Raw genomic sequence first — 22,214 nt, 5'->3', positions numbered from 1 at the left:
GACTATTTTTTAAAATTCTGTCTTGGGGTTCCTCTAGATAATTCTCATTGGAGAACATTTCTATAGGACCTAGTGAGTTTAATGGGGATATACTGTAGGCCTTCATATTGTTTTGTGATGTGACCTGGGTCTGTGGACTTCCTTCATTAGTTATATATCTGAGGTGAGATTGCAGGCTGATACAGAAGTCCTAGTTAGGTTACTGTTGCTATGATGATTACACAGCTGGAGCTAGGCTTGGAAGTTTGGGGATAGCACAGACAGGGTAGGGTTTGGAGGGATATACTGGGCATGACTGTTTTAGAACTTGACCTTGCAAGGTGGAGATTGGGCAGGCAGGTGTTGTTCTAGAGAAAACCATTAGGCAAGGCCTTTTCATGAGCCACATGTCTGGATCTAGGCCCAAGAATGTAAAGATAGTGCAGGCAGGTTTGGTTCTTCAGAGACTTACCAGGGAAAGCCAGTATAGGAGATGGATGACTAGAACTAGGCCTAGGAGTTTGGGATCCCAATCACTTTTTCTTTTTCTTGTTTTTTTAAAATTTTTTCCTAATCATTTTTTATGTAAAATTTATAACTAAAGAATTATTAGCATAGAAATAGAAGAAAAAGAGTTTTTCTGGGTAACCAGTAGAGTTTCTTGATGTGATGTAGTATACTGAGACATATCTCACACATTTGAATTATATTGAACTTTTGTAATTCAGGACTTTGATTTACATGTTAACTTCTTAGTTACCCTTTAAGTATTAATTCTTTGAGAATTTCATGCAACGTGTTTTGATTATATTTACTCTACTCCTCCACCTAACTCCTCAAGTCTATTCCCATCTCCTTCACCCTCCTGACTTTAATATTCCACTGTATGGATCTGATTCCCATGTATTTCTGGGCATGGAGACATCTACTAGAGCATGATTAATCCACCAGGAGCCATACCCTAAAGAAAACTGGCTTTCTCACTCAGAAGTCATCAGCTGCCAACAATAGCCCTTCAGCTAGGGGTGGGGGCCCATGGACCTTTCTTCCCTCTATGCTGAAATGTTAACTTGCTTGATCCTATGCAGGCAGCCTGTGCTGCTGTGAGTTCTTGAAGTGCAGCGTTCTGTCATGTCCAGAAGACTACTTCTGGCTCTTATAATCTTCTGCCTCCTCTTCCGTGATGGTCCTCGAGCCTTGTGGTCAGGGGGAGGACAGTGTTAGAAATGTCCTATTTGTTGCTGGGTGCTCTATAGATACTTATTTTCTGAATTTGACCAGTCATGAGTTTCTGTGCTAGCAACTGTACAAAGAAACAGACCTGATGAGGTCTGAGAGTTGCATTAATCTGTGAGTGTAGAGCTATGAATTTAGACAGCAGTTTGATACTATATCCACTTGTCAAAATAATATAATAGATTCACTTCTGGGGTCTGTGAGCTCCCCAACCATGGGTTGTTGTTGGTATTTGAAGTATTAGACATGTGTTTCCTCCTGTGGAGGGGGCTTTAAATCCAATCAGAAAACAGTTGGTTATCCCCATAACACCCACACCACTGTTGTACTAATGGGCCTATCTCGCCATGCTAATTTTTATTATTGTTCACGAGTTCACAGCAAGGTAAGACTGTTGTTGGCTTTTGCCTCCTAGCAGCCGTCATCGCACCTTCTATGAAAACTAGCCAGCAGGGAGGAAGCTCTACTTGGCACCAACTTGATTTCTCCATCATGTAACTAGTGTGTGGTGCTTTCAGTAATACGGGCTTATCATCAAGTTTTGGGGGACAACCAAGAGCAGTGACAATAATCTGCCTGGCTACTGGCCAATCAGCATTTTATTAAACCAATAAAAGTGACAAATCTTTACAGGCTACAAGACCATCGTCCCACAGCTCTGTAATAGATAATTAAAAATTAAAAACAATTTTGTTTTTTGTGGAAAAACATTACACAACATATTTTGATGTTTTTCCCTTTCACCATTTTTTTCCGGATCTTTTCCACCTCCTTACCTATTCAACTTTATGTTCTCTCTGTCCTTCAAACAAAACAGAAAACAAACAATAGCAGCAACAATAAATATCCCCACAAGAAACAAAAGAAAAGACAAAAACCAAGAAACAAAAACACAAAAATGAAATTCAAAACAAAAAGCAAAAGAAAAATAAGATAAAAAATTTCTCAAACAAAACAAAATGAAACTAAAAGTCCATTAAAATACAGTTGATTCTGTTTTGTGTTAGCCAGCTATTCCTGAGCACGGGGCCTTCCCTGAAGTGTAGTTGATATTTTCGTTGAGACTTCCTTGGAAAAAACTGATTTTCCCTTTGCCAGAGGGTATCGATTCCATGTAGTTTCTTGGTTATGGGTGGGGCCAAAGTTAAAATCAGTTTTTATACAGAATCTTACTTTGTAACCCACACTGGTTGTGAACTTGCCATGTATCCTAGATTGGCCTTGAACTATGTTTTTTAGGGTATCTATACCCTCCTGCTTCAGGCTCTGAGTGCTGGGATTGCAGACTTGGCAGCTATGCTCACCTTGTCTTTTGATTTCTCCTTTCTTAAAATAGCTGCTCTTTACTAGACCTAATGTGTTAAGATATGAACCTGATTCCTTTTGGTTCAGTGGCCTTCCTTGCCATACTTTACTTTACTCATACTTTAGATGAGCTGGCACATTTGAGCAAGTGTTTAAAGCCTACTGTTGAAGGATAGGTAGAAAAAGCTACTTTACCCTGATACCAGCACACTGGGCTGGGGCATTTCTTCTCTGTGCCATGACTCAGGACTGTAGAGATGTGATGCCAGTGTTCTTGATCCTGTCCTGCAGCTTAGGTTTATTTTAAAAATGTGCATGATGATTCCTTATTATAGTCAAGCCTCATAAACTAGTTGTTCTCCCATTGTATATGAAAAATGAATGGAATATAGTTGGTGTTGCTGTTCATCAAGCAATTCTCCAGCTGGTCACTAGAGGACTCCAGAGGCTGCAGGATGTTGCCGGGGGCCCTTCCTGATGTCCCAATGTCTCCAGTGTGTCAGACAGTCTGTCATTCCTTGATTAGAACCACCAGATGGAAATTCGCAGTGTCCGTTCTTATGTGAAGTGCTAGGAAAATAATAGTTAAAAATGTTTCTTCAAAATGCTGGTATGATTGATTTTTTTGTGCTTTAGTCCAAGTTTATTATTTTTTAAAATATAATTTTGAAAAGTCACTCTAAACATAAATCTTAAACAGTACTTTCTCTAATAAATATCGATTTATATAAAACATAATATAAATTTATTAAAAATAAATATACATTTTCTTCCCTCCCAAAGGAGGGCTCTGTGCTTTCAAACAGAAGCCTAGTTGCTCATGGGGTGATACAAGTATTAAAGCACTGTTGTTGTTGTGTTTCCAGGGGATCCGAGCCCGAGTTTTGGAAACTCTGGTCATGTTGCTGCTTCTTGCATTGCTGATTCTTGGGATGGTGTGGGTGGCTTCTGCCCTGATTGACAGCGATGCTGCCAGCATGGAGTCTTTATATGGTACATGATTACTGTTTTAAATTATTCCTATGATGGGCATCTGAGTTTGGGATACAATTATATGGGGTTTTAAAACTTTTAAATAATTCTTTGTGCAGTTAACTCTTTTACAGAATTTAGATGTCTTTAGAGATATTTAAACAAAGCAATAAATATTCATTTTTTTCAGAAGACTAAGCTGTTTTCCATCTATTTTTGTTTACTTAGTTTCTATTCTTAAAATTCCATTGAGTATTTTCTCCCTTTGAAGCATTTTTTCTTTCAAATTTTTTTCTTCCTTCCTTCTTTTCTTTCTTTTCTTTTTCCAAGACAGGGTTTTACTGTGTAGCCCTGAGTGTCCTGAAACTCACTCTGTAGACCAGGCTGCCCTTGAACTCACAGAGATCCAACGCATCTGCTTCCTGAGTGCTGGGACTAAAGGCATGCATCACCACTACCACTGGCTCAAAAGTGTTGTTTCTTATTTTTTTTACTTTAGATATTTTTATTCTTAATTTAAATAAGACCATTTATGCACTCAGATAGGCAGTTAAAATTTTTATTACAAGTTACTATTTATTAAGATAAAATGTAGACTATTTTATTTGCTACACTTTCTTATTAAAATGCATTGATATTTTCACAGATCTCTGGGAGTTCTACTTACCGTATTTATACTCCTGCATTTCACTGATGGGATGCTTGCTGCTTCTCTGTAAGTACTCTCCTGCTGACACTGACAGGACAGTGAGGTCTGGTCCTGGAAACTATGGCCGTTTTCCTCATGAGATTTCTTAACAATGGAGACTGGTTTTTGAGTTGTCCTTAACTTTTTTTTTATTATTTCAGGTAAATTTTAATAATTGAAATAATTCGGTGCTTTTCTTCACTAAGGAAAACCTTTTCCACTATGTTGGACACACACACACACCACAAAACTAACATGTTCCCCGTGTATCTCCCACTCCCACCCATGTGCATATTCTTTGCATCCACTCTAGCCCGCCTGTAACACTGGAGTTACTTTAAAACGGAGAGAGTAAAATTCTTTCTGATGACTTTGTAGTCTTTATTTCAAAATTTGTTTGGTTTTACTGAAGACATCATACTCTTCTCAGGAATAGTATAAGTTGTCAAACATAGTTCAAAGGACTTGTGACTGTAGTTGTTACTTTAGATACTATTTTCTGGCTCTCAGTTCAAAAAGGTTAAATGTTGTATTTTTTTGGGGGGTGTTATTTAATTTGTTTTAAACAAGAGTGTTGATCCTTTGTAATCTTGACTGTCGTAGTCTTTTTCCATCCTCACATTCCTTGTGCTATGCATGGGCTCCTCATGCTGTGCTAGTTCTTCTTTGGTGGAGATGAAGGCCTTCTGATGGAGTGCCTGGTGAAGCGAGGTTGGAGATGAGGATATACCAAAAATGCTCTTACAGCTTATTTTTCTGTTTTCTCACTAGTTATTTCATTTTTGCAGTGTGCACCCCAGTTGGCCTTTCCCGTATGTTCACAGTGATGGGTCAGTTGCTGGTGAAGCCAGCAGTAAGTATTTTATTTTATTTGGGTTTGCTAAATATTTATGTTTATATATTTGATCATATAACAAAGATTTTAGAAAACTAAGGACAGTATTTTTTAGGTTTATCATTCGTGTTTTTATTTTCTAAAATCACTTTTTTAATCTTTGAAACAAAATCTGTTTTTGCTTTTCAAAGTGCTAACTATATGCGCTTAAATAAAAGTTTATATAGAAAATTTTTAGACAAACTTTGCAGGTGTTTGTAAGTATTTTGTGTGTTCATTGCCCTGAATCCAACAGTAATTTTATCTGTTTCAGAATTGATCACACAGCTGACCATGGTGTTAATATTCCTGATTCTAGGTTATGAGAGGCTTGGGAATTTTGAGCTCAAGACTAGTTGGGCCACAGAGTGAGGAGAACTGTCTACACATAAAACTAATAAATCAACCAAAGCTCCCAGACGAACACAAAACAGAGACAAAAAGAAAATTGACAGTATTCATACTTTGATTTATGAACCAGTTTCTGAAAATATACACGTTGTGTCTTGAATCACACGTTTACTCTCAGAAATGACTTGTCGTGGGTGACAGTATAATGATCTGTTCCTAGTTCTCTGACCTTTGAACTATTTTTTTTACAGACAATAACTTCTTAGCTATTCCCAGACAATCTGCCCTTTATCATTTAAGTTCCTTCCCTGGCTCCTCATTACCTGCAGACCTACATCTCAGCTGTCTACACATTTAGGTTCTCAGCGTTCTGTGTTGCACCTTCTCTTCTGCTCCTGCACAGACTCTCAGAACAGTTTGAAGCTGCCTTGCTGTGCTACACAGGGCTCTGCGCTGTCGGTTCCAGGCTTGCTCTGTCTCTGCAGGGCAGCTCACCTGCCACAGCTCCCAGCATACTCCTGGAGGGAAGTCCAGATGTCACTGTGGTCACTATTGTACTGCCTTCTCCACCTTCTCCACACCTACCAGTGCCTGTGGCTTGTGTCTGACCAAGGCTATCTCTTGAGCCATTTTGGCCCAGGGCCTGTCCTCTCCTTGTGGTGATGTCATTAAGGAAACACACCGAGGCAGTATTATGGTAGATGATCTTTCAGTTATCTCTTATTTGGTTTTGAAAGCTACAATCTCTCATTCAGTTTCTTTTAAAAGAGGTTTTGTGATACCGAATTCATTTAGTTTCTTCTACTTCTATGTTTTTTTTTTCTATTTCCTGTAGACAAGTTTTCAATCCCCACTCTTAGTTTCCAGTTTTGTTACTGCTCTGCCCTGTGCCCTGAACCTTCTTTGTCATTTGAACCTTATCTACAGATGGTAATGAGAAGAGGAGGAAGCCACTTATAGTCTGCTAAGCACTGTTGACTAATGCAGAGCTGCAGCTCCACCTCCTTGTTTATAAAACCAAAGTCCTTCTGTGTCACCTGTCCCCATGCTGCCTTTTAACAACACCTACACAGCCTTAGTTGTTTTTATTTTCTTTCTTGTTCCTAATAGCCAGTGAACATGACTAGTTACTGAGTAATCATGCATCTGTCCCATGCTGGTTCTAAGTGCTATATGCGACACACAGTCTCATGTCATCTTGACAGGCCATAACGTGGGTGTTGGTGGTCTCATTTTGTAGGTAAGTTCGCTTCAGGGAGTCTGAGTAGTTAGTCACAGAGCTGTGTAAAGGCAAGTTTGAACGCAGAGCCCAGGCTCCAGAGCACTATCTTCTAGTCCTACAAGAGCTTCAAAGTAGCGATTTCCTCCTCATGAACTTGCCTCCTTTCTACCTCTGTGTTTACACATGGCTTTCTCTACCTGAAGTGCCTGTTCACTTCTCGGAGTTTAGGCTGTCAATCAGGTCAGGTATTTTAGCCATCAGAAACACTGACTCAGTGTTCTTTCTCTTCAACTTGAAGTACTTTTTCCCTCTGACCTTTACTAACATTTTATTTAAGCCTCAGTTTTGACATTTATTTTAATCTCAAAGTTACTGTTTGAAATTCTTATCTTGGTTGCTCATGTCTGAGTTCCTGTTAGTCCACAGTAGTGATGAGCCAAGGCCCTGCAGGCACTTGGAGTTTCCCTGTGAAGCCTTTGCTCCTTAGAGCATGAAGTAGTGAAGATGCTGGAATGCCCAGAGGCACATGATATACACACATCTCTGTGCTTCTCCTCTTGTCATTCAGGTGTGGTCTGAATTAGCAATAGTTTATACTGTAAAATGAAAATCCTAAAAGTGTTAGGACTTAGGACAAGTAAATGTGACTAATTTAAATTCAAACAGCCGGAAGTGATGGGAAACACCGATGGAGAGGAGAGTTCTTGTCTCTGCCCCCTCATTGAGAAACAGTCTTGAGTTACTCTCCCTTTGATTATCCAGCCAATCTCATCATAAACCACTTCTGCTTAGGACCCCATGCTTTCTAGCCTGTGCTGCTTCTCAGCCTTAATAAGGTCTCTGGAGACGTCTTTTTCTCCTTCCTCCTCGCATGTGATGGTCATTCTGTATCATTATCTTATTTACGCCCTTCCTTCCTTCCTTCCTTCCTTCCTTCCTTCCTTCCTTCCTTCCTTCCTTCCTTCCTTCCTTCCTTCCTTCCTTCCTTCCTTCCTTTTTCTTTTTATTTATTCATTGTGTTTCACATCATGCATCTCGGTCCCATTCATTTCCCATCCCTGTGTATCTGTCCTCTGTTTTTGCAGCAGCCCCCCCCAATTAAATTTAAGAGAAAAAAGAAAGAAAAGAAAAAGGAAAAAAATTCTTAGCGTTGAAGCTATAGCATGACATAGGAAGTCACACAGTAAACCCCTCTATCCATATATCTTAACTTGCAAGTGTTCATTGCAGAGTCTGGCCCCCTTGCTCATCACTGCAATGAGTAAACTCAAGAGAACTCACCCTGGTGGTGAGGACAAGGGAGAGCTGGTGGGTTGACCAATGCTGCCACTACCCAGGCCCAGAACCAAGGTTGTGGGTTGGTCCTCCCCCAATATTCACCGCATCTGTGATCTGCTGGAGCCTGTGAAGGGGCCAGTCCTGCAGACCCAAATCTAGTTTTTCTTATTTATTTTGCTTTTATTGTTTTGTTACTCCCAGGGTGGATCTGGTGATACATCTGTTCAATGATAGCTGAGTGCCAGGCTGAAGGGAACGGTAGATACTTATGAAAGGACTGGAAAGCAGTGGGTTGCTTTACGAATGTGTTCAGGTGGGAACCATATGCCTTTAGAGCAACTTGTTGAGTTGGCAGGTGCGCAGAAACAGTCATCCCATCCTTACTTTACTCCAGCAACTCCTCCCTTTTTGTTGCTTTGCTGGAATCAGTAGCTTGGGCTTGAGTGATAGGATGCACTGTGTCAGCTCTGCTGCTTTTACACTCTCCAGAGACAGGACCTTCTCACAGAACAGTTAGTTAACAAAGCCAGAATTGAAGTTTTGGGTTTTACTGGTTTTGAAGACAGTCAAGACACTATCCCACACAGCTGATGATTGATGAGTGCTCTACCCCTCCCCCCATTGTATGGATGCTGTTGAGTGTTTGTGTGTAAACACACTGCTTTTCTAAGGTATTGTCTTGGATGGATTTTATGAGCTCATCTTCCAGTACTCATGGAAGTACTTGCTGTATCAAGTTAAAAAATGGGATGTTCTGTGTATCTCTGATAAAGTTTATGGAACTTTTGTTTTATTTTATTTTTATTTTTTGTTTTTTAATATTGAGGCAGGCTCTTATTATATAATTCTGGCTAGTCTGGAACTTGCTGTGTAGATGAAGCTAGTCTATATGTGGTTGTGAACTGGCTTGTGACTGGTAGAAATCCAACTCAGGCCCTTTGGAAGTGCAGCCAATGCTCATAACCACTGAGCCATCTCTCCAGCCCCCAGTTTACAGATTCTTAATTTAGAGAATAGGCAAAAAACACATGGGCCACAAATATTGTACTACATGTTCTCTTCCTTTTAGCTCTAAAATAACAGCTTGCTCATATAGATGTATTTGCTGTGTTTGACTCTGTTGAAAATCCATGCCCTTGTTAGCCCTTGAGAATACCACTACAAAGTGTAACCCTTTAAGCTTTAAAATATCCAATTTAGATGCATTTAGATTTTATTCTATCAAGTTTTGAACTGTTTAGTTAGGTACTAAAATAGGAAAACATAAATGTTAAAAATAAAGTATGTAAAATATGTTTAAATTTTTCACAAATTAAATAGTTTGGACATTTAATTTTGGTGTCCTAGTTATTTGAGTCAATATAACACATGGTCTTAAGACAATAAGCTGCAGAGCCTGGGGTGTCCTATACTTGAGCGTGTCACACTGCGTTATTAAGTAGTTCATCTTTTTATTTAGATACTTGAAGACTTGGATGAACAAATTTATGTGATTACCCTAGAAGAAGAAGCACTCCAGAGAAGACTACATGGTATGTATGTTACATAGTTAGAGCAGGTAGAAAATTAATTCAATAGAGACACACAGTTGAAGAGTGGAAATATATACCTTCTCAGAGGCTTACAAGTGACAAAGGGAGCTTGTGAGAATTGGAGGGAGATGGGCCAGGGCCACACGGCTGGCTTTCTGGTAGGCAGTGACCACAACAGCTCCTTGGACATCTGCACTTAAGGTGCTGCAGGTCTGCACACTGCCTCAGTGACTCAGGCCTGCTTTTCCCCTTTCTGTTGAGAGTTGAAGGTAAGAGTAACCTTTCTTAGGAGATCCTTAGGAGCACTGTTAGCTCAGGTGATTTTTATACCAGTTTTGAGTTAGTCTTGCATTGCTGGACTTGTTCTGGCTGGCAAGCTGCCTTAAAAATGATTTTAGGGAAACTCCTTAATAATGTGTTGCTGTGACTGGCCACTGTAGGTTATTTTAGGTGGAAACTAAGAGGCTAAATTGTTTATAATATAAATGATTCTAGGGCCAAGATGATATTTGACTGTATAAAGAATTGCAACTTCTGTGGCTTATTGGTTAGCATCTGCAGAGGGGAAAAGCTAGAAGATGATAACATTTCATGATTTGCTGTTTTAAACTTTTTTAAAAATATTTATTTTATACATATATGAATATATTGCCTGCATGTATGTCTGTGCACCATGTGCAAGCAGTGTCCATGTATGACAGAAGAAGGCATTGGATCCCTTGGAACTAGAGTTACAGATGGTGTGAGCTGTCATTTATTTGGGTGCTGAGAATCAAAACTGGGTCCTCTGGAAGAGTAAGCAGTGCTCTTAACTTCTGAGCTATCTCTCCAGCCCCAACGATTTGCTACTTTTAGGAAAGAGTAGAAGTAGGCCCTCAGTAAGGTAAGTCATCTTCAAGGATTTTATTAAATATTTATTTAATATAATGTTAAATGCATTTTGTTGTAGCAGTTATTTTATATTTTAAATTATAAAGCAAAAAGTATGTTTTACCCTTGCTCTGGGAAGAGTTATAGAACAGTAAGAGTATCAAACTCTGATAAAGTTGCTGCTTTATGGAACGGATGGTGGTGTTTTACTAGTGTGTGTGCTGAGGTTATTATTACAAGCAGCTTTGGGATATCTCTTCTCTCCAGTGCATTCTTAGAGTGCCCTGGAGAGACTCAACACTTGGCTGGTGGTAAGAAGGACTTGTTTTACCTTGACTGTAGTATGATGTATAGTGACATGGAGTTCCCATGTCCCTTGAAATGTTATTAGTGTAGCTGAAACATGCAATGTCTGACTGTGGCTTCTCCAGTGTTCTCCGACACTTGACAATACTGTTGTAAAGCTGTTGAGTGGTTTCGTTCTTTTTCATAAGCCATTAATGAAATAGCAAAGTTGTGCTTGTTTACAGTGTCAGTGTCCTGAGGAAGCCATTCTGTCTTCAGCTTGTTCCCTTTCTCTTCCTGATTTTGCATCAGATGTGAAGATGAATTAAGACCGTTTCAAGATGATAGACTAGTTGACTGATGGAAAATGAATAAACAATAAAAATAAATAACACTTTAGGGCCCAAACACAAGAGAGAGTAATAGGGATCCACAGAGTTCTACATATGTGGTTAAGGCAGCCACTGCCTGATGCTCCCTCTTAGTTGGCAGAAGTAGAGGTACAGCTTCTGAATTACCTGTGATCATAACAGAACTCTGTGCTGTTCCTCACATAGTCTCCCTTCCATGCTGCCTGGAGACTTAAGGCAAAGGGTGTACTTAGCCCTCACCTCACTCTCTGTGACAGGTCACAGTAGATGAGTTCATAGTGTCTGAACTCCTGCCCCTGTATCTCTGAATGCCTTATTTCTGATGTAGGTTCCATGTTCCCTAGCTCCTATAACTTTGGCATGTGCTGCTTATATCTGAGAATTAATCCACTTGTGACTCCTACATCCTCACCCCTCCCTTTCCTCACTACAAACCCTCCCAATATACCCCTCCTTTTTCTCTTTCAAATTCATGGCTATTTTGTTCATTAATTGCTTTTATGTACATATATTCATAAATACAACCTACTCAGTCTGTATAATATTATGTATGTTGTATGTTTGTATTTGGGGCTAACCATTTGATGTTGACTCACTACTTGGCATGCTCTTTCCTGGGGAAGACTATTTCTCAGCATTACTTAGTTGCCTATAGTTCTTTGTATAAGGTTGAGGCCTATGGAGCAATAAAAAAAGAAAAGGAAAGTAAAGGGATACAAATAGGGAAAGAAGTGAAACTATTCATTTTTGTAGATGACATGATAATAAACATTAGAGATCCCAAAAATTGTATCAGAAAACTTTTAGAAACAATAAACAATTTCAGCAATGTTGCAAGATACAGAATCAGCTTGCAAAAATCAATAGCTTTTCTATACACCACCAATAAACATACAGAGACATACTGTCTGTCTTAGTCATTGTTCTGTTGCTGTGAAGAGACCATGACCAAGGTAACTCTTATAAAAAAAACATTTAGTTGGGCATTTGCTTATGGTTCCAGAGGTTTAATGTTATCATCATGGTGGGGAGCTTGGTGACATGCAGGGAGATGCTAGAACAGTGGTTGAGACAGTAGCTGAGAGCTACATCCATAGGGAGGGAGGGAGGGAGGGAGAGAGAGAGAGAGAATATGAGAATAACTGGGCCTGATGTGAACTTCTGAAACCTCAATGCCCATCCCCAGTGACACACTTTCTCCAATTAAAAGCCATAGCTTTTAATCTTTCTATCCTTTCAAATAGCTCCACACCCTGGTAACTAAACATTCAAATATATAAGCCTATGGGGGCCATTCTTATTTAAACCACCACACTTCTATTCACAATAGCCCCAAAGAAGATAAAATACCTAGGAATAAACCTAACCAAGGAAGTGAAGGACCTCCACAATGAAAAATTTAAACATCTGAAGAAAGAGATAACATCACTAGAACATGAACAACATCTCATGTTCATGGATGGTAGAATTAATATTGTGGAAATGACTGTTTATACTAAAAGCTATTTACAGACTTAATATGATCCCAATCAAAATCACTATCTCATTTTTCACAGAAATAGAAATAACTATCTTAAAATTCATATGGACCCACAAAAGACCTAAAATAGTCAAAACAATCTTAAGAAAAAAGGACAGGGCCGGGCGGTGGTGGCGCACGCCTTTAATCCCAGCACTCGGGAGGCAGAGGCAGGCGCATCTCTGTGAGTTCGAGACCAGCCTGGTCTACAAGACCTAGTTCCAGGACAGGCTCAAAACCACAGAGAAACCCTGTCTCAAAAAACCAAAAAAAAAAAAAAAAAAAAAAAAAAAGAAAAAAAGAAAAAAGGACAGTGTTGGAAGAATCATCATTCCAGATCTTAAGATCAATTACAGAGCCATAATAGTACAATTAATATGGTATTGGCACAGATATAGACACAAACATGTGTACTCATGACTTCAGGCAGTTGATATTTGACAAAGATGTCAAAAAGATAAGCTGGAGAAAAGAAAGCATCTTCAATAAATGGTGCCTGGAAAACTGGGTGTCCACTTGTAAGAAGACCTGTATCTGTCACCTTGCACAAAAACTAACTTCAAATGGAGTGAAGGATTGGAGGTGAGACATGGAACACTGAAACTGCTAGAAGAAAACATAGGCAGTGCCTGCATGATGTAGGAAAGGACTTCCTGAATAAGACGCCATTCACTAAATAATTGAGGCTAATAATTAATAAGTGGGACTTCATAAAGCTAAAAAGCTGCTGCACACCTAAAGAAACAACCAACTTGGTGAAGAGGAAGCACATAGAGTGGGAAAGAAACTTTGGGAAAGAAAGTTTAATACTCAGAATATATTAAAAAAAAACCCTCAAAAAATAGAGCCAAAAAATGAACTATCCATTAAAAAAATGGGCCTGGAACATGAACAGAGAATTCTCAAAAGAAGAAAAAATGGATTAAGAAATACTCAAAAATGTTCATAATCCCTAGCAATTAGGGAAATGCAAATCAAAACTGAGATTTTTATCTTACCCCAGTCAGAATGGCAAAGATCAACCGAAAGTTGACAACAAATGCTGGATGCAGCATGGTGGAAAGGGAGCCCTCATTCACTGTTGGTGAGGTTGCAAACTGGGGCCATCATTGTGGAAATCAAAATACTAAAGCTAAAAATACATTTACCATGTGTCTTAGTTACGGTTTCTACTGCTGTGAAGAGACACCATGACATGATATCTCTTATAAAGAAAAACATTTATTTGAGGTAGTGGCTTACAGTTTCAGAGGTCTAGTTCATTATCATCATGGTGGGGAGCACGGTGGCTGGGAATATGGTGGTATACAGGCAGACATGGTGCTGAAGAATTCTACATCTTGAACCCAAGGCAATAGGAAGTGAACTGAGACACTGGGCATGGCTTGAACATATATGAGACCTCAAAACCTGCCTCTACAATGTCACACTTCCTCCAACAAGGCCATACCTAATTCAACAAAGCCACACTTCCAAATAGTGCCAGTTACATTCAAACTGCCATAACATATGACCCAGTTCTTCCACTCACTCATTGACATATGTCTGAAGAACTTGACCTCAGACTCCACAGATACTTGTTCAGCCATGTTCATTGATGTGCTGTTTACAATAGCAGGATGACTGACTTTCCTCAAACATTCCTCATTACCTCAGCTGCTGACCTTGCTTCCTGTTTCTTCCTCCACACTTGTCACTGCCTATACCCTCTCTGTGCAGCCTCTTCTCTTGGCCCTGTGGCTGTCTTAGCTGTGTTCCGGCTTAGGTCCACCTTGCTCAGATGCCAGCACTTGTCTTTATTCACTGACCCAGGGACTTAGTTGCTACCCTTCTGTCCTCCCCTTCCAAGGTGGCTCATTTTCATCTACATGGAGACACATGTACATTTTTAAGGGAACCACAGGAGGGGAGGGAGTGGGAACTGGATTTGGCATGTAAAATGAGAAAGGAGATTTTTTAAAAAATAAATAAAATAAAAACTAAAAAAAATTATTTTTACATTATCCATACAAAAGTTCATCTATAGGAAGATAGGACCAGCCTTGAAAAGCCCAGTGTAGTGAGGACAGAGATCATGTGTACTAGGATGTGTGATATCAGCCCTTGCCCAGTCTTGAGTTTGGCCACCTGAAGAAATACTATGCATGTTTAATTTCCTGGTCTGGGACACAGACCATATCATTTTGAGTTCCACCTCCACCTGGCCTAACAGACTGCCATTTGACAGGTCTGTGGTGATCCTAGAAACTATAGAAACTAGATATATAATCTGCTATGACTGACATAGCATATGACTTAGCTTGCAGGCTGGATGCTGATGTGTCAATGGGACTACCAGAAGCTGGAAAAGGAGGAGTGGGAAAAAGAAGAGGTGATGCTCAGAGGTACAAAGTCTTAGAGGAGCAAGTATTAAGAGTTAGTGTACTATATAAAGACCACAGTTGATAGTGAGGACAAGTGCTGGCAAAGATATAGGGACAGAGGAACACTTATTCATTACTGGGGGAATACAAACTGGTGCAACCAATATAAATAAGTGTGGATGTTCCTCAAAAAGATGGAAGTAGATCTGCCACATGATGCAGCCGTACCACCCTTGAACACATATCCAAAGGACTATATAACCTACTATAGAGATACTTCCTCATCATTGTTTACTATTGCTCTATTAACAATAGTCAGGAACTAGAAACTGCCTGGATGTCCATCAACTGATGAATGGCTAATGAAAATGTACATTTACATAATGGAATGCTATTTAGTTGTTAAGAAAAATGAAATTGTGACATTCACAGACAAACAGGTGGATCTGGAAAGTCATTCTGAGTGAGCTAACCCAGACTCATAAAGACAAATATCACATTTTCTGTCACTTATGGTTGTTGAAGATTCAAAGCTATCATTCACAAATAAGAGAAAACATGTTATACATACCATATATAAAAAGCTTAAATGGGATATCCTGTAATGGGCAACAGTTCTCTTACTAAATACCACAGGCTAACAAAAAACCCAGTGCCAGGTTGGCTTATTTCTTTGTGAGTTGTGGACTTGTGGAGGATCTACATAGTAAAAACACAATTACAGTGTGTTGCTAATGCTGTTAGTTACCCTCCTGAACTTGACAGTAGGCCCAATTGCTGAAGAAATTGCGACCATCCAGAAATAGAGTTGGTTCATCCCCATTGGCTAGCTCTCATTGTCCAGGAAGGTGCTAAACAAGCTGCTGATAAGAAAAGTAATCATCAGAGTCATTGCCAAATTCCTTTTATGAAGCTACAGTTACCCTGATACCAAAACCACACAAAGACCCAACCAAGAAAGAGAATTACAGGCCAAATCACTGATGAACATCGACGCGAAAATTCTCAATAAAATACTGGCAAACCGAATCCAAGAACACATTAGAAAAATTATCCATTATGATCAAGTAGGCTTCATCCCAGAGATGCAGGGCTGGTTCAATACGCAAATCTATCAATGTAATCAACCATATAAATAAACTGAAAGAAAAAAACCATATGATCATTTCATGAGATGCTGAAAAAGCATTCGACAAAATTCAACACCCCTTTATGATAAAGGTCTTGGAGAGATTAGGGATACAGGGGTCATACCTAAATATAATAAAAGCTATTTACAGCAAGCCGACAGCCAACATTAAATTAAACGGAGAAAAACTCAAAGCCATCCCACTAAAATCAGGAACACGACAAGGATGTCCACTCTCTCCATACCTCTTCAATATAGTGCTTGAAGTTCTAGCAATAGCGATAAGACAACATAAGGGGATCAAGGGGATTCATATTGGAAAGGAAGAAGTTAAGCATACGTTATTTGCAGATGATATGATAGTATACATAAGCGACCCCAAAAACTCTACCAAAGAACTCCTACAGCTGATAAACACCTTTGGTAAAGTGGCAGATTACAAAATCAACTCCAAAAAATCAGTTGCCTTCCTATACACTAAGGATAAGGAAGCAGAGAGGGAAATCAGAGAAGCATCAACTTTCACGATAGCCACAAATAGCATAAAATATCTTGGGGTAACTCTGATCAAGGAAGTGAAAGATCTATTTGACAAGAACTTTAAGTCTTTGAAGAAAGAAATTGAAGAGGACACCAGAAAATAGAAGGATCTCCTTTGTTCCTGGATTTGGAGGATCTACATAGTAAAAATAGCAATTCTACCAAAAGCAATCTATAGATTCAATGCAATCCCCACCAAAATCCCATCAAAATTCTTCACAGATCTGGAGAAGACAATAGTCAACTTTATATGGAAAAAAAAAACCCAGGATAGCCAAAACAATTGTATACAATAAAGGATCGTCTGGAGGCATTACCATCCCTGACTTCAAACTCTGTTACAGAGCTACAGTATTGAAACAGCTTGGTATTGGCATAAAAACAGAGAAGTCGACCAATGGAATGGAATAGAAGACCCTGACTTTAGCCCACAAACCTATGAACACCTGATTTTCGATAAAGGAGCTAAAAGTATACAATGGAAAAAAGAGAGCATCTTCAACAAAGTATGCTGGCAAAACTGGATGTCAATCTGTAGAAGAATGAAAATAGTTTCATATCTATCACCATGCACAAAACTCAAGTCCAAATGGATTAAAGACCTCAATATCAGTCCAAACACACTGAACCTGATAGAAGAGAAAGTGGGAAGTACTCTACAACACATGGGCACAGGAGAACACTTCCTACGTACAACCCCAGCAGCACAAACACTAAGGACATCATTGAATAAATGGGACCTCCTGAGACTGAGAAGCTTCTGTAAAGCAAAGGACACTGTCACTAAGACAGAAAGGCAACCCACTGACTAGGAGAAGATCTCCACCAACCCCGCAACTGACAAAGGTCTGATCTCCAAAATATATAAAGAACTCAAGAAACTAGACCGTAAAAGGTTAATCAATCCAATTATAAAATGGGGCACTGAGCTGAACAGAGAATTCTCAACAGAAGAAGTTCAAATGGCCAAAAGACACTTAAGGTCAGGCTCAACTTCCTTAGCGATCAGGGAAATGCAAATCAAGACAACATTAAGATACCATCCTACACCTGTCAGAATGGCTAAAATCAAAAACACCAATGATAGCCTCTGCTGGAGAGGTTGTGGAGAAAGGGGTACACTCATCCATTGCTGGTGGGAATGCCAACTTGTGCAACCACTTTGGAAAGCAGTGTGGCAGTTTCTCAGCAAAGTCGGGATCAACCTACCCCTGGACCCAGCATACCACTCTTGGGAATATACCCAAGAGATGCCCTATCATATAACAAAAGTATATGCTCAACTATGTTCATAGCAGCATTGTTTGTAATAGCCAGAACCTGGAAACAACCTAGATGCCCTTCAATGGAAGAATGGATGAAGAAAGTATGGAATATATACATATTAGAGTACTACTCAGCAGTAAAAAACAATGACTTCTTGAATTTTGCATACAAATGGATGGAAATTGAAAACACTATCCTGAGTGAGTTAAGCCAGACCCAAAAAGAGGAACATGGGATGTACTCACTCATATTTGGTTTCTAGCCATAAATAAAGGACATTGAGACTATCATTCATGATCCTAGAGAAGCTAAATAAGAAGGTGAACCCAAAGAAAAACATACAGGCATCCTCCTGAATATTAACCTTCATCAGGCGATGAAAGAAGACGAGACAGAGACCCACGTTGGAGCACTGGACTGAAGTCTCACTATCCAAAGGAGGAGCAGAAGGAGAGAGAGCAGGAGCAAGGAACTCAGGACCGCGAGGGGTGCACTCACATACTGAGACAATGGGGATGTTCTATCGGGAACTCATCAAGGCCAGCTGGCCGGGGTCTGAAAAAGCATGGGACAAAACCGGACTTGCGAACATAGCGGACAATGAGGACTACTGAGAACTCATGAACAATGGCAATGGGTTTTTGATCCTATTGCACGTACTGGCTTTGTGGGAGCCCGGGTAGTTTGCATGCTCACCTTACTAGACCTGGATAGAGGTGGGTGGTCCTTGGACCTCCCACAGGGCAGGGAACCCTGATTGCTCTTTGGGCTGATGAGGGAGGAAGACTTGATTGGGGGAGGGGGAGGGAAATGGGAGGCGGTGGCGGGGAAGAGGCAGAAATCTTTAAGAAATAAATAAAGAAATAAATAAAGAAAGAAAAAAAAAAAAAAGAAAAGTAATCATCGATCTTACCCAGCTGTGAGGCCTGGGAGCTACAGTAACAACTTCTCTGACAAGACACGTGATTGTGACACGGAAATGACTTTCCTTCTGTGTTGTACATCTTGATCTCAAAGCTCCTCTAGCAGGACTTGCCGTATTTTTCATAAGCACAGCAAGTATCAGCCATACACCCTCAAGTTCACCTCCACTGCATACTGCTTCCCCTCACCTTTATTTCTCTACAGCCCTTTCAGTCTCTGGCATCCCTGACAGAGCATCTCAGTGCAGGAAGCTTTGTAAGTCTTCATCTTCTCTGTGCAAGGTACAGGCCTGGTGTGACATATGTGTGTATGTGTGTGTGTAGGAGATCTATATCTATATCTATATATCGATATCTCTATACATGGGTGTTACTTGCATCATTGAGTAGATAAAAAGCAAAGCAAAACAAAACCAAAAAACAAGACAGAGCATTAAGTGGGCAGGCAAGGGAAGTGAAATTCAGTGAGAAGACAGAAAATGGAATTCCAGTGAACAGGTTTAAGAAGGATGACACGGGGCCCCAGTAAATGGCTGAGCTTGGGTAGGTGGAAATGAAATGGTTTTCCTGCTTTTGTGCCTAAAAAATCTGAGCAATCAAAACTGTTTGCTTCCAGGACTCCCGTAGAGGAGCCTGACAGAAAGTCCATTACAGTAATCGGATAGAAAATCTTTTATAATTTTTTCCCAGTGTTAAGAGGATACATATATCATTAACATACTTAAATGTTTAAGTAATGCAGCAGCATTAATTGAAATAATTAGCTTTTGTGTGTATATAGCCCATGGGTATACTGGGTAACTTTAGAAGTTCCATAATGAATAGAAATTATATTTGTTGTTTGAGTTCAAAACCTTCACAGTTCTTTTAAGGTAATTTATTTTAAAATATTATAGTCTTTGAACTATAATTCAATTCTGTTAGGTACCATTTTCATCTTCATGATAAAAATTTGTATATAATTTTTGGTAGCAGTTTCTTGCTTGATTCTAATTTTTTTTTCAGTACTGGAGATTGAATACTGGACCTTCCTTCTACATGCTAGGCAAGCACTCTTCCACAGGGCTGTCTCCAGCCTCTTGATTTTAATTTTTTAAAAAAAGCCTTTTTCATCAAAACTTACATTAATTCTTTATTCTTAGAGCTCAGAAGAGGTAGTAACTTTTTCAAGGTTTTGATACCTCTGGACACAGAGAAAATGAATGAATGAATGAAAAGGAATGAAAATAACAAGACATATCTGTGCAGCCTCTCCCTGGACCTTGGTACCCTCTCAGCCAGTCTCAGAGTCATCGTCAGTGTTGACTCTTGCTATTTAGAAGCTGAGTTTCAGAGTTTTGTGAGGACACTGACTTGGGATACATCTCTGGCTGCTTTTTCATATAGCCTTCTGTCAGGCCTTTCCCTGTGTCACTGGCAGGACCACAGGGCAGTTGGGCTGCTGCTTTTCTGATATCATTCATATGGCAAATACGAAAGTTTTCTTGGCTTTGTCCTAGGGAAATATTCTAGGTTCTAGCAGTGATCATTTGAAAAATTGTGTGTGGTGAGAGTGAGGTGTTTTCCCTGCTGTTGTGGCCACAGAATCTGAACTGTCAGAACCATTCCACACACTAAGAATACTTGATTTATATAGAATATCATGTATGTATGTATGTAAGTATGTATGTATGTATGTACAATCACTGAATAAAGAATACGTTCTTTGAATAGGGATTATATATATGTACATACCATATGCAGAGTATATAGTAGACTATATGTATATATTACTGTATCTGTTTGCCTAGCATACACATAAACACATACATACATAGGTCATTGTAGGGAAGAAAATATCTTGGATTCAGCTCTGGGCTTTTATGTGAAGTGTTTGGGCACAGTCAGACAGCCTAGACCTGATATGTATCTCTGAAAAGCATATGTATTCATAGATAAAACAATGACAGATGCCATAATTTATTGGCTTCTTGGGCCCTTTAGTCACTTTCATGACAATAAAATGTAGTCCAAACAAATTATTTGATGCAAGATGAAATGAGTGACTGTGGGAAATATAAACTAAAATGCCAGTCAGGAGGGCAGCTTTGGAAAACAAATGAGAAGCCTGTGGAATCTGTGTCATAGCCTATAGAATTTATAAGAGAAGTTGTATTATAAAATTCACATTTTAAAAAATGGAATGAGGGGGCTGGAGAGATGGCTCAGAGGTTAAGAGCACTGGCTGCTCTTCCAAAGGTCCTGAGTTCAATTCCCAGCAACCACATGGTGGCTCACAACCATCTGTACTGGGATCTGGAGCCCTCCTTTGGCGTGCAGACATACATCGAGGCAGAATGTTGTATACATAATAAATAAATAAATCTTTAAAAAAAAAATGGAATGAGGATTCAGTATGTGTCAGCTTCCTCCCAACCACGGTCTATGTGAACGATAGTGTTACTAATGGTGGCATCAAATATGAAAGGTATACATCGTATCTAGTTCAATATCTACTGTGCTTGTAACTGAAATAGAAAAGGACCAAACCATTATTTTGATTGCACCTAACATTCTATAATACTCCTAAAGCTGTTTGTTTTTAATATTTTTGCCCTTGATTATAGTTACTTATAGTGAAAGTATGTTTGCATGTCCACAGTTGTATTGGGTATCAGAAGTCTTTTAACACCAGGTTCATAGTCAGGTGATGTTAGAAGTCAATAGAAATTGCAATGTTAATAAATATGAGTGTTGCTAATAGAGTGGGCACAGAAATGGAGCTTGTATGTGTGCTCCTGTTTCCTCTACAGACAGCCTCAGTGTTAGTACACAAAAACAGATTCACCGGACACTTGGACATGAGATGAGGCTCCAGCTTCCAGGTGCCTCACTCATCGGGTTTGTGGAGCATGGTGTTGTGTCTCTGGGGACAGTCTTTTTTCTCTGTGAAGTATTAGGAACCTTGGGTTTGAACAGTTGCTTTTCTGATCAAGTTACTTGAAATAATATCAGAACTTGAAAAATCTCCCATTCTTGGAGATGGGATTGTTGGTCAAATTTAAAGTTGTAAGCAATTAAAATTTTATACTTACTTGGATCAGATTTTCTGATCTACCCCTTTTTGTTTGTATGCTAAATTAAAAATAAAATAAAGAAAATCTGTTTATGCTGGAGATTTCTACGTCCACATAATATTCAAGGAGACTAAGTTTAGTACCCTGAATTATTTAAAGTACAGAATTGTTTGTGGAAATAGTTTTATTTCATCAAGCTATTTGAATTATGTACATGCCTAAGTTAAAATGCTTATTTTTTAAAAATACACTGTATATTTTAAAATAAATAATATCTTGAACAGTTAAAGCTATCTTATATTTTGAGACTGTTTTGTGCATTGGAAAAAGTAAAAAGGCAGCTCAGTTACTGGAGAAATGCTGAAGTTTGGGAAATTTTGTTATCTTGGGAGCAAAATATTTTCAGTACCACACCAATTCTTCAGCTTAAGAATAAAGCTGGGAAGAATGCCTTC

The 22,214-nt window shown here is 39.2% G+C and overlaps 1 protein-coding gene across 5 annotated transcripts in view; it reads left to right on the top strand.

Moving 5' to 3' along the window:
• Lmbr1 (limb development membrane protein 1) overlaps window positions 1–22,214 on the top strand; it is a 162,388-nt gene that overhangs the window by 67,569 nt on the left and 72,605 nt on the right. For all 5 annotated transcript variants that reach the window (XR_009058182.1, XR_009058165.1, XM_057788326.1 and 2 more), the window contains 4 exons: window positions 3,387–3,513; window positions 4,139–4,207; window positions 4,969–5,033; window positions 9,365–9,437. Coding sequence is in view for 3 of the 5 variants with exons in the window: in XM_057787691.1 (XP_057643674.1) it covers window positions 3,387–3,513; window positions 4,139–4,207; window positions 4,969–5,033; window positions 9,365–9,437 (334 nt within the window). In the remaining 2 variants the exon portion in view is untranslated. The remainder of the gene's footprint in view (window positions 1–3,386; window positions 3,514–4,138; window positions 4,208–4,968; window positions 5,034–9,364; window positions 9,438–22,214) is intronic.

This window comes from Chionomys nivalis, chromosome 1 (genome assembly GCF_950005125.1).
Source record: "Chionomys nivalis chromosome 1, mChiNiv1.1, whole genome shotgun sequence".
NCBI classification, from domain to species: domain Eukaryota; kingdom Metazoa; phylum Chordata; class Mammalia; order Rodentia; family Cricetidae; genus Chionomys; species Chionomys nivalis.
This window is presented reverse-complemented; position numbering and strand designations above follow the sequence as displayed.